The sequence below is a fragment of the Theobroma cacao genome, chromosome 4 (genome assembly GCF_000208745.1).
Source record: "Theobroma cacao cultivar B97-61/B2 chromosome 4, Criollo_cocoa_genome_V2, whole genome shotgun sequence".
Classification (NCBI taxonomy): Eukaryota; Viridiplantae; Streptophyta; class Magnoliopsida; order Malvales; family Malvaceae; genus Theobroma; species Theobroma cacao.
This window is the reverse complement of record NC_030853.1, coordinates 23,083,831-23,098,017: the sequence shown is the minus strand read 5'-3', so window position 1 is coordinate 23,098,017 and position 14,187 is coordinate 23,083,831. Positions and strand designations below refer to the sequence as shown.

Sequence of the window (14,187 nt, the reverse complement as noted above, 5' to 3'; positions counted from 1 at the left end):
ATTGTGTGTCCCCCCATTGCCCCACGCGCTTTAATCACTTCTCAAACTACCCAATATTTCCATCCACCCCAAGGGTAACCACCTAAAACGTAAACCCCGCTTTTTTCCATCACAATTCCATTTAACCCCCGGAAAATTTATCAAACATCCAGGACATTTTTGGAAATTCAAACAAAAAGAAGTACAAACTCAAATTTTCCTTTTTTTTTTGTTTTCCCTCTTTCTCTTTCTTCTGTTCCGTAGTTGAGAGCCGTTCCTCCTTTATAGTACTGTCGCTTTGATTGTCTCTCACTCGCTCACTCACTCGCACCAACTGCAAAAACTCCAAACCAAAATCATTATCTTCTTAGCAACTTTTTAAGGTTTTTCTCTTTTGCAGTTGTTTTTGTTTGAGTAAGTTTCTGGGTTTTGTTTGATTTTTTTGAATGGAGGTGGACAGCAGTGAGCTTGGTGATTCGGGCACCAAAATGGGTGCTCTGAAGGGTGGGGTCAGAGCTGAGATCGATACTTCGGCCCCGTTCGAGTCAGTGAAGGAAGCCGTTTCTCGATTCGGTGGAATCGGTTACTGGAAACCCTCTCAAAATAAGCTCATCTCTGAAACTGAGGTTTAATTTCTACAAAAATGGAAAATCTTGGTTTCTATTTCTAGGTCTTTCTAAGAAATGTTGCTGGATTTCATTCATGGGTTTGGCTTGCTTTTTTATTTTGCTTGTTGATGTTTTGGTCTATTTTGTTTGAGATTGGCTGTGGACTGCTTTATGGAATCACAAAGGAATCAATGTGGGTTCACAAAGTTTTAGATGTTTTTAGCTCAGGATTTACATCGAAAATTTTAAGGCTCTGTTTGGTTGTCACTTTTGCCAGTTGTTTTTTCCTATTTCTATTTGGCTGCTTTAAGTCTTCCTATGATGTAAAAGAAATGGTAGAAACCAAAATTATAAGGGTTTAAAGATGAATAAATCAGTAAAATGTAGTATCAATTTTAACATGATTCTTCTATAGGACTGTAAAATCATGCATTTTTCGTTAATTCAGCAAGAATTTAAACTTTTCAATATTAAATTTCTTTTTTCAAAAATATTGTTTGCTTTTCTATGCATGAACATTTTTTGCTTTTGATTCCAGAAGCACAAAACAAGTAGCAAAAGTAACAAGTAAATTGTAGTTGAACTTTCTCCTCAAGGTTGCTATAGCTGGTAGAAGGAAAGAATGTGTATTGAAGAGAGTAAGTGTGAGAGAATAGAGAAAGCCTGGCAAATCTAAAGTAGGATGCTCACTAGGATGGTTTCAAAGTTGATTATGCATAGATTTTACTGCATGGTACCTTGAGATAACTTTTATATTTGTTGCAAGAGAAAGTGGTGCGAGTTATAGCTGAGACATTCAAACTGAAATGCTTATATGTATTGCTAATAAATGTGCTTTCTATAGCTTAGTTCGGAACAAGGGATGAAAATTGTTTACAAGGCTTCATGTATCATTTATCACATTCCATGCACTCATGAAAATGAATTTGAAGCATTTAATGTATTCAGAAGTTTCACAGCTTTATTTTAACTCTGAAGCTTCTTCTATTATTCTGCTCTCTGTACAATCAGCTTTATTATGAATTATTTTGGAGGTCTATCATGTCAATCAATTGGTTGTACTCTTTGGGCCTTTTTGTGTGGTTTGGGTTTTAGTTTTCTTCATGTTCCATGAATGCTTTAGAAAATTTAGTTGCTTCTGCTTGTAGGAAGGAGATAGAGCGTTTTGTTTGTCTTTGACACTGCTAATTGATATTACTAAAATGAATAGCTCATGTACTACCTCAGTTTTTGTTTGTCTGCCTATGAATTTTTTGAGATTTGGTTGTCTTCTGACAAGTTCTTAATATTTGCAGCATGACATGGAAGAAGTTGACATTGCAAAATTGGAGGAGCAAGCAGCTGAATTGGAGAAAGATCTCATTGTTAAGGAAAGAGAAACATTGGATGTGTTGAAAGAGCTTGAAACAACCAAAACAACTGTTGAAGAACTAAAATTAAAGCTGCAGAAAGAAGCATCGGAAGTAAATGGGACCCTAAATATGAACACAGATGTCAAGACTGTGACCTCTGAAGTGAAAGAAGCAGAGAAAGAAAATCATCAAGGTGGCCATCCAAACTTGGCAGGAAGTTTGAGCCCCCACCCATCATCATCTCCAGGTTTAATCTTGATGGAGTTGAAGCAGGCCAAACTGAACCTTTCCAGGACAACTAATGATCTTGCTGACATTCGAGGTTCTGTGGAATCACTAAACAAGAAATTAGAGAAGGAAAGAATTTCTCTTGAGAAGACTCGAGAGAGGCTAACTCAGAATTCCTCAAAGATATCATCCCTTGAAGAAGAGTTAAATCAAACAAGACTTAAACTGCAAGTAGCAAAAGAGGCTGAAACCAAAAGCAGTGCTGATAATCATTTGGATATATCAAGGGAGCTCCAACGTTTGAGTTCTGAGGCTGAGCAATTCAAGAAAGTTGGAGAAGCCGCAAGATCAGAGGTTTCAAGAGCAATATCTGAGATTGAACAGACTAGAACAAGAATAAAAACAGCTGAGATGAGGCTACTTGCAGCTAAAAAAATGAAGGAAGCAGCTAGAGCTGCAGAAGCTGTGGCTCTTGCAGAGATCAAGACTCTTTCAAGCAGGGAGAGCTCGTCTGGCATTCCTGTTCAAAAGGCTGAAGGGGTGACTATTTCATTTGAAGAGTATTCTTCCTTAAAGAGCAAGGCTCAAAAAGCTGAGGAACTTTCTAACGGGAGAGTGGTAGATGCTATGCTCCAAGTTGATGAAGCAAATAGTTCAAAGATGGAAATCTTGAAGAGGGTAGAGGAAGCCACGGAAGAAGTCAAAACTAGTAAGAAGGCCTTGGAAGAAGCATTGAGCAGAGTACAAGCTGCAAATAAGGGCAAGCTGGCAGTTGAGGAAGCCCTTCGCAAGTGGAGATCTGAGCATGGTCAGAAAAGACGTTCTGTACACAACTCTACCAAGTTCAAGAATTCTTACCCATCTCACAATCGGAAGGATTCTCGTCTATTAGATGTGAATGGACTCAATCTGGTTAGTGATGGTCCAACTCCTGTTTTGAAGCCAACCTTATCAATAGGGCAAATCCTAAGTCGGAAGTTGCTTCTGCCTGAAGACTTTGAGACTGAGATGCTGGCAGAGAAAGGCACTGTGAAGAGAAAGGTGTCATTAGGTCAAATGCTCAGTAAACAAAATGGCGATTGCCCCTCCTTTCAGAAGACAGAGAGAGAAAGTGGTCACAAGCAGTTCTCTGGAAAGAGGAAGAAGTTCGGATTTGCTCGGTTGTCACTGCTTTTAGCCAAACAGAGTAAGAAAAAGAAGAAGCCCACTCTTAACTTAAGGTAGTGCTGTGATGGGGTTCCTTTGTTCTAAGTGGAGCACTAACTCTTAATTTCTATTGTTGACCTCATTTCCCTTCACGTTCCCTGTTTTATATTGTGTTCGCTAGATTCCATTCATCCTTTGTCCGAGCTGTTTATCCCTATGGTACTTGTAAAGATGCCTATATCTGATGTTGTGTAAGAACATGTTAAAAAATCCTGTTATTTTTAACTTGCATGAAATTTGACTAGATGTTGTGCCATTATATCATGTGTTAGTTGGGTATTCTTGCAAAGTAAGATGTAATCTTTCCCCATCCCTTTACTTATAACTCAGCCTACATTTAGAAATATCCCAACGCTGTTACAACTAACACAACGATTGAAGCAAGAATATGTTTTTATACCAAACTATTAGAGGGGCAAAAGCAACTTGCAAGTCCTTCCATAGATCATTCCATTGAGGGCCGTTGGAATCGTCGTTCCATTCTGATGTAACCTAAGGAACCAGTACCTTTCGTAAAACAAGATTACTTTATAAGCATGAAAGCAGAGGCATGAACAAAACCGAGCAGTCCAAGAGCATACCTTTCACCTCTGAACTTTGTTTGCATTTGAAAATATGTAATGGTAACATGGTTGTGCCCAAGGGCGGAAACTAACCAAATTTTATTCAGGACTCAAAACACAAAAAAGGTAAAGCAATATAATTTTAAAAATATGTTAAATTTTAAAAAACCAATATGTTAAATTTAATTTATGATAAAAATATTGATAATAGAAATATGAAACTAAATATAAAATTATAATGTGTAAAATATAAATAATTAAAAAAAATACAAGATTAATAATTTCTTCTTTTATAATCAGAATTATTGAAAAACTATATATTTAAGATTATTTCATTTCAACTAAATACAAAAGGTAAAGCATATAAAAAAAATATACTCAAGTTAATTTTCTCTAATATAATATGTTTTAATAAAAAAAATGATACATTGATGAAATTTTAAGTAACAATATAACACTCCAATTTATATTTGAGAACTACATAATAATTTATTAATTTTTAAAAATTAAAATCGTAGAAAGTAAAATCTACATAATATAAAAAAAAAAACAAATAAGAAGTAAAAGGTAGATATCACATATAACATAACAAAAAAAAATAATAGTTAATAATTTGTAAAAATTTGACAAAAAAATTATAAAAATTTAGAATATACGAACAAATAAAATAAAAAAAAAATTAATATAATTAAAAATAATAATATAAATTAAAAAAAGTTAAAATTAAGCAAGATATATGAAATTATTTTATTAGTTTTAATTTATATTAATTACTAAATAAAATTATTTTAAAAAGGATATTAATAAAATATATAAAAAATTTAAGAATTTTATATATTATGAAAAAAAATTTTAAAAATTTTAGAAGGTCATGGCCTCCCATCGCATAAGGAGGCTCCGCCCCTGGTTGTGCCAACGTTACGCTGNGATATTAATAAAATATATAAAAATTTAAGAATTTTATATATTATGAAAAAAAATTTTAAAAATTTTAGAAGGTCATGGCCTCCCATCGCATAAGGAGGCTCCGCCCCTGGTTGTGCCAACGTTACGCTGTTTGCAAAGCTTTCTTGTAGAATGCTTGGATGTGACTGGTTGGGGTTTGCTTTTCTTTTGTCTATGGTTTGATAATAGTGGGCAGGTTTTTTGTCTGCTTTCTAAATAATAGGTGCGACCATTGTGGCTAACTAGTGCTGTTGGGATGCATTTTTGTAGTTTTTTTTTTTCAATTTTTGTATATTTTTCCTGCACTCCCTCCCATGGGCTCGCTATTGCTGCAGTCAGTTTCCTGTGGATGCCTGGCATGCTGATGATGGCTTTATCTAGTCTAATATATACTAAAGATCTATACATATAAAATAGTACCAGTATAAACGAGAGATGAGGCAAGGCAGGTGGAACTCACAATTGCCAAGAGAGATGAGGCTAGAGGGTTCATTCTTCCAACCCTTTGAAAAGAATTTTGTCTGTCCTGCTGCCGGTGCTGAGGGTGGGTCTCTCCTTCTGTAATGTTGTGCTGTGGTTTTAAGCGTATGGCAGCTTTCATGACGTGGATGCGATGAACTTCTTTCATATGTATGGTGGGGTTTGTTTGGTGGTTGTCGTCAATGTTCTCTTTGGCTATTCCCATCTGTTTCGACCTATTTACCTTTTTGACGTCATGTTAAGACTTTGTGTAGCCTCTCAAAATTATAAGTAATACTAATAATCACCCATCTAGTGGAACACAAATTCAATCGAACGTAATCCTTCTTACATATTTGAATTTTTGGCCTTCATTGCTTCATCCATATGGACCTTGAATTTTCTCCTTTGTCCATCCTGCTCAACATCCTCATAATCTTGTTCATCTTTGTGAGAATAGTTCAGAGATTGAAATCTGAGAATCCTGCCTCCAGGGCCGCGGAAACTACCTCTCATAGGAAACATGCACCAACTTGTCGGTTCACTACCCCATCACTCGTTGACAAACTTGGCAAAGGAGCATGGCTCCCTGATCCATCTGAAGACTGGAGCAGTTTCCAATATTGTAATATCTTCACCAGAACTGGCCAAAGAAGCTTTGAAAACCAATGATATCATTTTTGCTTCTAGGTCCTGTCTACTTGTTTCCAAGATCATGTCGTATGATTCTACAAATATTGTTTTTTCCCCTTACGGTAATTACTGGAGACAGGTACGCAAAATTTGTGTAACAGAACTTTTAAGTTCAAAGCGCGTCGAATCTTTCAGAAAAGTTAGAGAAGAGGAGGTGTCAAATCTCGTCAAGACAATTTTTTTATCTGAAGGTTTACCAATCAATCTTAGCAAAAAGATTTTCTCATTGACTTATGGCATAATATCAAGAGCAGCCTTCAGTGAAAAATGCCGAGAGCAAGAAGCATTCATATCCATCATCACTGAAGCTAGTAAGTTGTCAGGAAGCTTTACCGTTGCAGATATGTACCCTTCTTTTAGACTGCTTGAATTAATTAGTGGAAGGCCCAAATTTGAGAAGCTACATAAAGAAACTGATAGGATACTTGAGGGCATCATTGCCGAGCACAAGTAGAGGAGGAAAATATCGGAGGGTGGCAATGGCTCCGACGAAGTAAAAGATCTGGTTGATATACTTTTAGATCTTCAAGAGAATGGCGAGCTGGACTTTCCTTTATCTGTTGACAACATTAAAGCAATCATCTTGGTCAGTTTTCTAACTTTTAATTTGCTGCCTATTGCGTAACTGACAGTTAAAATGAAAAATACATGCTCATTACACAACTTCTTGTAAGAATCACTGTTTCCATTTCCAATCTAATAGTGCCGATATATACCATAAAGGACGAATATTGAAATAGGATCGGAGGATGCAGAGGCAATATTTGCTTGTCACTTTTTGTACTTTCATTTAGGTTTGATGCATATATAACTAACCATTGGTAACATCTATGACTGAGCAACCTTACTAAGAGCCCAGTATCCACTTCCAGGACATGTTCAGTGCTGGAAGTGAAACATCGTCGATAACTGTTGAATGGACGCTAGCAGAAATGCTGAAGAACACCAGAATTATGGAAAAGGCGACAAATGAGGTAAGGCAGGTCTTTGATGGCAGAGGAAACGTGGACGAAGCTGGCATTCATGAACTAAAGTTCCTAAAAGCAGTTATCAAAGAAACACTAAGGCTGCACCCTGCCGTGCCCCTAATACTAAGAGAATGCCGCAATAACTGTAAGCTTAATGGTTATGATATACCCATCAAGTCTAAAGTCCTGGTGAATGCAGGGGCAATTGGCAGGGATCCCAATTATTGGAACGATGCTGAGACATTCTATCCTGAGAGGTTCCTTGAAAGTTCAATTGATCTCAAGGGAACAGATTTCAAGTACATCCCATTCGGTGCAGGAAGGAGGATATGTCCCGGTATATCATTTGCTCTCAGTAACATTGAGTTGCCAATTGCACAATTGCTGTACCACTTCGATTGGAAACTTCCCCACGGAATGAAGCCTGAAGAGTTGGACATGACTGAGGCGCTTGGCCTGTCAATTAGAAGAAGACATGAGTTGTTTGCAATTCCCATTCCTTATCATCCTTTGCCTGTAAACTAAACCAAGGTGTTAATCCCACCAATGCCTTTGAAGTCGTTCTACTATATTATTCCTAATAAGAACATCTTTTTGGTGTTCAATAATTTTTATAGTCCGTTCACCTGTAACTCTAGTTGCTTATGGCTGTACTTCACTTGAGTTTATCAAGATTAAAGAATAAAGATTTTTAGTTGAATTTCATCATTCATGGTATAGTAGGTTTAGCCTAAACTTCAAACCAGTCACACTTGTTACTAGTCTTTTTCCCATTGCTAATTAGACAGAAAAGGTGTTCATATTTATCTACAAAATTAAAATTTTATTTGCATAAATTAAATGCAACAAAAAATAAATAAATACAACACGAGATATATCAATTTTGGTATAAAATAATATTACATATGTAAATTCTAATTTATTTAACAGAATTTATTTTAAGTCAAAGATTTAAAAAAATCAAGTTCATACCTCACATTTTTTTTTATCATAAAACATGGCTTGTAAAAGATAAATACTATTATTTTTTCCATCCACTCAAATTGTCACAATTTGAATTTTTTTGGTAAAAAATTTTCCTTGACTTCTTTTATTTTATATTTATTATCACTTAAAATATGAATAAAATATTTTATAAAAAAATGAAGTAACTATTTATATTTATATATATTTTACAAAATTTAATTAATTGAAATATTTAAAGGATAAAAAGAGTTCCGTAAAAAGATAAGATAAAATGTAACAGGGGGAGTAACTACGAAAGATTGTTACTGACCGCAGCGTTGCAAAACCTCCCGAATGGATTAGTTTAAAAAGGGTAGAGCCAACGACAATTCCACACCTTGCCCAAACCGACACTCAAAGGGAATAAGTTTCCCTTCCATACAATTCTCTCTCTGCGCTGACTATTCCTTTCAAAGGTAACTCTAATAACCCTTCTCTTCCATTCAAATTCCTTTTGTTTCAATTTTCATAGATCTCATCTGAACCCCCGATCCCGTATTCCAACTTTACTATGTTATTTGCATGTTATCTTTGATGGGTTTTACAATTAATTTCTTACGGTTGTTAGTTTTATGCAAAATTTTTGATGGGTTTTTTTTCTATTTCTTTGTTCAATACTTTGGGGTTTTTTTTTCAACCATGTTATGGTTTTATTTAATCATTGATTGATTTAAGAATATGAAATAAGTATTCCGTAAGTTCAAGTGTTGGTGTTGGAATAATCTGCTTTCAAATAGTTTCAGCTTTTTTTTTTTTTCCGTTCTCCATTAAGGTAAGATTAATTGAGGCTGCTGTCTCGAGTATACTTAGCTTTTTCTGGAGTTACTACCGGTCTCTTGCTATCTCAGTTGTTTGAAGCCCTATCAAACAGTTAACTGACAAATAGAATAGAACTAGTAATTGAGGATAGGATTGGAAGTCTTATCATGTAAGTAGCACCTAATTATAGGAATTTTGCAAGCATATTCTACTCTAAGATGACTGATATATGAGGCATGCATTGATGGACTCACTGCTGGTTCGAAAAAGATGGTGAAAAGTAGATGTAGATAGTATCTGGCTCACAGCCTACATCAGTTTTTAGGATAACAAATTAATAGAACTGCATAACGATCATTGGTTTGTGTTGTGTATTGGCATTCATCTCTTTTCGACTATGGCCACACATCTTAAATTCATGTATGTACCATTTAAAAATGACTCAGCATGGTTTAAATTTTTTATCTGTTGTTATTATAGAATCGTTTCCCTATGGTTATGTTCAACTAAAAGTCATTGATTTTTTCCTTTTAGTGTTGTTTTAAATTTGCATTATGGGAATTTCATGCTATTTAAGGAATAACTGCAGGCATTATGGATGCGAGAGTTGGGCTCTTGTTCCTCTTTGTGTTGGGTGCTAGCCGGGCTTCTGTTGCTAGACAACTAGAAGCCGTTGAGGTGGTAATCTCTGATGCATCAGGTAATTCTGCCACAGTTTTAGTAAAATTTGTGATGTTATCTTCTCTATTCTGTTTTTTAAAAAAATTCTCATTTTCTTTTCCTGGAAGTGGGCGAGCGTGTTTAGGTTTTTGTGCTGTGGGATTTTTATGTTTATCGGTAAGACAAGAAAGATGATGCACAAAAGTTTTCTGTTAGTGATGAAACATCCATATTCAGATGAAGTTGCTGCCTATTAATGGTTGAGCTGAATCCCTTGCTGAATATTTTCTAAGGTCTCTTAAATTACTTGCTTTTGAAAATGTTTGAATTAAATTATTGATTAATAATTTGCATCTGAATACGGAACTTGGTTGGGGATTTGAAATAGAGCTTGCAATTGGACTGCTTGGGACAAGTTTGGTTTTGATTTTCTAGGTTCTGAACATTTTTTGTTTTTGGCCATGTAAGATAATTTTGGATTTAGCTTTAGGTCACTTTCAGAATTTATTTGGGTTGGGTTTCGGGAGGGTTTTGTGGGCCTTTTGGGGTTTAGGTTGTTTTGAGTTGGGTCAAGAAGACTTGTGTTCAGGCTGGTTGTGCAGGTCAACAGGGTTGGTCTGGTTTTCACCTCAAAATAACGATAAGTTGTATGAGGTGCCCGATGTGGTATTTTGCCACCCTACATCACTGCTATCTTCTGGTTAACATTCAAGTATAGCGACGAACAACTATCTCCAATATCCTCTCTTGTTACATTTTCGGCAGTTAGAATAAGAGAATCTTAACATAACAACATCAACTGTATGAAAAATATGTATCCTCAAGGGTGATATCTGATTGTTACCTCAAAATATATGTAGGCTACTTCATCAATTTCAATTATCTAGGCTGTTAGCTTTGACTGTTAATATGTTTCATGCATATCGCAGCATGAATTAATTTCCATATTTGGCAGATGTTGGAAACCTTGGCACATTTGGCAAAAAGTGTTCATTTATAAGTGAGCTTCTTATATGATTGCTCCTTGAAGATTGTGCTGAGATTAAGATGCCGATAGACATTCCTTTTTCAATTGAGCAAATTGATTTGCATTTGTTTAACTTTTTAAATTTAAGATTTTCCAATGAAATTGCCTGATACAGAGAAAATAATAGAGTATAATGACATTGTAATTCCTGGTTCAGTTGTGCAGATAAACCAGGGGCAAGATGAGGAAGTAGTAAAGAAGGTTGCTCGGAATGACAATGTGTGCACCTTGTGTGAGGAATTTGCTAATGAGGCAATTGATTACCTTTCACAAAATAAGACCCAGACTGAGATAGTTGAGATGCTTCACAAGAGCTGCTCACGTGTACCATCTTTTAAGCAGCAGGTAGTCATCTAGCTTAATTGCATGGAGGTGGCTTATGAAATTTTTTTAGCATAAGTTAGAAATAGATCATTTCTGTCCTTGCTACATCCCTCAAACCCCAATTGTAAGTTAGAAAGTAAAAACAGAAAAGCAAAACTTCTCCCCTGTCCTTTGTTTACCGTTTTCTTTGAGTATTGGCATTTCTTGTTTTTCATCTATTGTTTTTTATGTAAGTGAAAAAAGTCTTGCAATTTTGGTAGTTATGAAGTGGTGTTGGTAGAGTTCCATTCATCAGAACCTGCTAGATAGTCCACTTTTGAGGTTGCCTAGCCAAAAGCAGGCCCTGTTTAGATGATCAGACTGATATCTATATATCTTTTTCTCATGCATTAAGTGTCCAATAGGATAAATTCCTGTATATATCAATTGCTTCATCATGATGTTTAATTCATTGACTACAGAAGCATGGTATATCAGTTTAAATGATAAAGCTGCCTCCATCTTTATCAATTAATAGGTTTCAGGCATGATAAGCATCAAGTCTCATGCAATAATATCAAACATATTTTAGATGGGTATTTCTAAATTATACCTTATGGGGCAGAAGGGGATGGTAAAATTCCAACTCATCACAGAAACCTAAAACCTTGAAATATTGAAAATTATTTTATCCACTTGATGTTCATGGATATTTTTAAATTTGTGTTCTTCCTTTTGCCCCCTTCCTAAGTCCAAAAACTCTAAATGACTATCTGATCTTGTTCTGCACAGTGCATTACACTTGTGGACTATTATGTTCCACTCTTCTTCATGGAAGTCTCTTCAATAAGGCCTGAAGATTTCTGTCAGAAGGTCAATCTATGTCAGAAAGTTGCACTTATTTCTTCACAAATCCGTGAAGATAGCTGTGGCATGTGCCACCGTGCCATTGCAGAAGTACTAATTAAGTTGAAGGATCCTGATACACAGGTTTGCACTCCTCCATCTTTTTTTAAAACTCAATATGTGTCTACAAGGATTGATCTTATGATTAATTGGATATCCTCATACCTGAACATAATTTGTGCCACACACACATAACCTTTTCTTTGCTTCTTTTGTTGGAATTGATGGAGGGGGAGGGTTGGAGGGCACCAGGGTGGCATTGTTGATGTTGCTTTCTTTCATTTTAGCTGTGCTTTAAGTTACTGAAATGTTCCTAGGATGTAGATGTTATATTGGGTTAACATCCATGTACTTTTAAGTTGCTTTTCTAAAATTTAGCCAGTGTCATTGACATATATGATGTATTGTATGTGCCAACAACATGAGGGTTGGAAGTATTGGTTTGTAATTGGGGAGTTAAGATGATGATGTATTTAAGCATACTGTGGTATTTCCAGTAATATGATATAATATGCCTCTTGGTAAAGAAGGATCATGTGGAATGTGAAAAGCATACGCCTTCTGGATATATAAAAGATATATTGCTTATTTGATATTCTTTTTCTGCCTTGTTTCCAGCTGGATATAATTGAGCTCCTTTTGAAGGGATGTGATTCAATGCAGAACTATGTTAAAAAGGTGAGTGTAATTAAAGAACTTACTTGTACTTTTAACCTTAATTTTTGTTATGCATCCATGAAATGAGTTTATTAATTGAAGGAAACACTTCATTGGATTGTAGATCTATTTACATTATTAGTAAGCTGTAAGGTTTTTAGTAGTTGGATCATGGATGTGTCATTTGCCATTTTTTTTCTTTAATACATGTTTGAGAAATGAATAGTCATGTTAGAGAGTTTAAAATAAAACAAAATTTGTTGTGTTCAAGGGTCAGACCAACAAATAAAATGGAATCTCTATGGATATGCATGTTGACGATAACTGTGGTTTTTATACAAGTCATTTTGTTTAAGGGTCAGATTAGCATATGTGAAAAAGAAATCTCCATGTTTGGAATTTGTCTTATTGCTCTCTTGCCTGTTTATTGGTTTTTTTTTTTTTTTCCCATGGCATGGTTGTCTTTTAACTCTTATCTGTCATCATGTGTTTCTCTTGATAGTGTAAGAGGATAGTTTTCGAGTATGGGCCTCTGATCCTTACAAATGCGGAGCAGTTTCTGGAAACAACTGATGTGTGCACCATACTCCATGCCTGTAATGGTGCTAAGCAAGCATCAGTGGCAGACTCATAATGGTTGCCTCAATTACTTATTAAACCACGAGGATCTGTTGTAAAATGTAGTATAAGAACTTTATTCCCTGGTGTGCATGTATAATAAGTATATGTTTTATTTAAATTCGATTGCTTATTGAAGTTGTTCAAACCAGAAATGTGGAAAGCATAGTTTTCAGAATCAGAATATGATATATTGCTGTTGCTGTTTAAATCATTCTTGAGATAACTTGCTCAAGTAAAAATCAGGATGACAAACAACTCCTCGGGGACCGTGAGAATGTATTTCTTGGGAATATGTTATTGTTTTCCCTTCTTTTAAATTCCAAATTTTGGGCTTCATCATGCAACCCCTTTTTCATTAAAAAAAAGGGGTTAAGGTAAATTTATTTTAAAATTAGTTAAATCTTGCAACTTATTTAATGACGAGCTAAATCTCACTAATTGGAACAAAAGACACCCTTGGGTAAAAAGTAAGCCAAAAAGGACAAAGAACTATGAGAGATAGTTGTGATGAGCATAATTCGTGTCCATATGAATACAAACTGATATGGCTGTGATGAGCATGTACGAGAAGGTTATATGGACATGTTGGATCCATTCGACACTGAAGATTAATCCAGGGGCCCTGAATCGACCGTGGCCTTCCATATGTGCCAGCCCAAAGGATTATCCATTGAAAGATAGGGCCAGTTGGCAGACGAATGGGTAGCAAAAGCAAACCGACATACAATAGTTGTTGTTTGCCCCCCAGCACTCAGCAGCCTCCATTCCTACCTTTTCCGTTTTACAGATTTTCATGTTACGCTTTTTGTCTGGCAGACTACACGTTTACAATCCTCCAATTTTACAAGTACAACACAACACTATCTGGTTAGTTCGTTCACACGGATACTACAACCCATATTCATTTTCTCCTGTGTTTTTTGCTTTTCATATATTTACTGTACCCCTGGCTGCTGGCGCTGGGGGTTAGCATCTTCCAGGTGGTTTGAGTAAAGAGGAAGGCCAAGTTAGAGACAATGGTGCACGTGTTTTATGTGTTTGTTTGTCTTTCAAGTTTGAACAAATATGATACTTGAATTTGCTGATACTTGACTGACGCCCAAAAGGTGTTGCTTCCTTCCACCATATATATCAAGCTGCTTTAACAATATACACAATCTAATACCTCCAATGAAACTTCCTGACCTTGGATTTACAAACATCATCTCTCATTCTATTAATATGACTCAATATGATCCTCATTTTACA

The 14,187-nt window shown here is 35.6% G+C and overlaps 2 protein-coding genes and 1 pseudogene across 3 annotated transcripts; all 3 read left to right on the top strand.

The window, feature by feature from the left end:
• Positions 217-3,652, top strand: LOC18602253 (WEB family protein At2g38370). The gene is made up of 2 exons (XM_007033515.2): positions 217-605; positions 1,883-3,652. Exons 1-2 carry the CDS (start codon positions 426-428, stop codon positions 3,389-3,391), a joined length of 1,689 nt encoding a protein of 562 aa, XP_007033577.2. The 5' UTR covers positions 217-425; the 3' UTR covers positions 3,392-3,652.
• LOC18602252 lies at positions 5,728-7,628 on the top strand (annotated as a pseudogene).
• On the top strand, positions 8,317-13,150 carry LOC18602251 (proactivator polypeptide-like 1). 2 transcript variants are annotated; one of them, XM_007033512.2, is made up of 6 exons: positions 8,317-8,422; positions 9,355-9,465; positions 10,610-10,797; positions 11,548-11,745; positions 12,280-12,339; positions 12,821-13,150. In XM_007033512.2, exons 2-6 carry the CDS (start codon positions 9,360-9,362, stop codon positions 12,950-12,952), a joined length of 684 nt encoding a protein of 227 aa, XP_007033574.1. In that variant the 5' UTR covers positions 8,317-8,422; positions 9,355-9,359; the 3' UTR covers positions 12,953-13,150. The 2 variants fall into 2 exon arrangements, with proteins under 2 accessions (XP_007033574.1, XP_017975644.1); XM_018120155.1 differs by having other exon boundaries at positions 8,326-8,422; positions 9,343-9,465.

Bases quoted from the DNA above. Each gene is read 5' to 3' on its own strand.
- LOC18602253 (XM_007033515.2), top strand. From the start codon at position 426: ATGGAGGTGGACAGCAGTGAGCTTGGTGATTCGGGCACCAAAATGGGT. The intron at 606-1,882 runs GTTTAATTTCTA...TAATATTTGCAG, and splicing joins AGCTCATCTCTGAAACTGAG to CATGACATGGAAGAAGTTGA.
- LOC18602251 (XM_007033512.2), top strand. From the start codon at position 9,360: ATGGATGCGAGAGTTGGGCTCTTGTTCCTCTTTGTGTTGGGTGCTAGC. The intron at 11,746-12,279 runs GTTTGCACTCCT...CCTTGTTTCCAG, and splicing joins TGAAGGATCCTGATACACAG to CTGGATATAATTGAGCTCCT. The intron at 12,340-12,820 runs GTGAGTGTAATT...TTCTCTTGATAG, and splicing joins TGCAGAACTATGTTAAAAAG to TGTAAGAGGATAGTTTTCGA.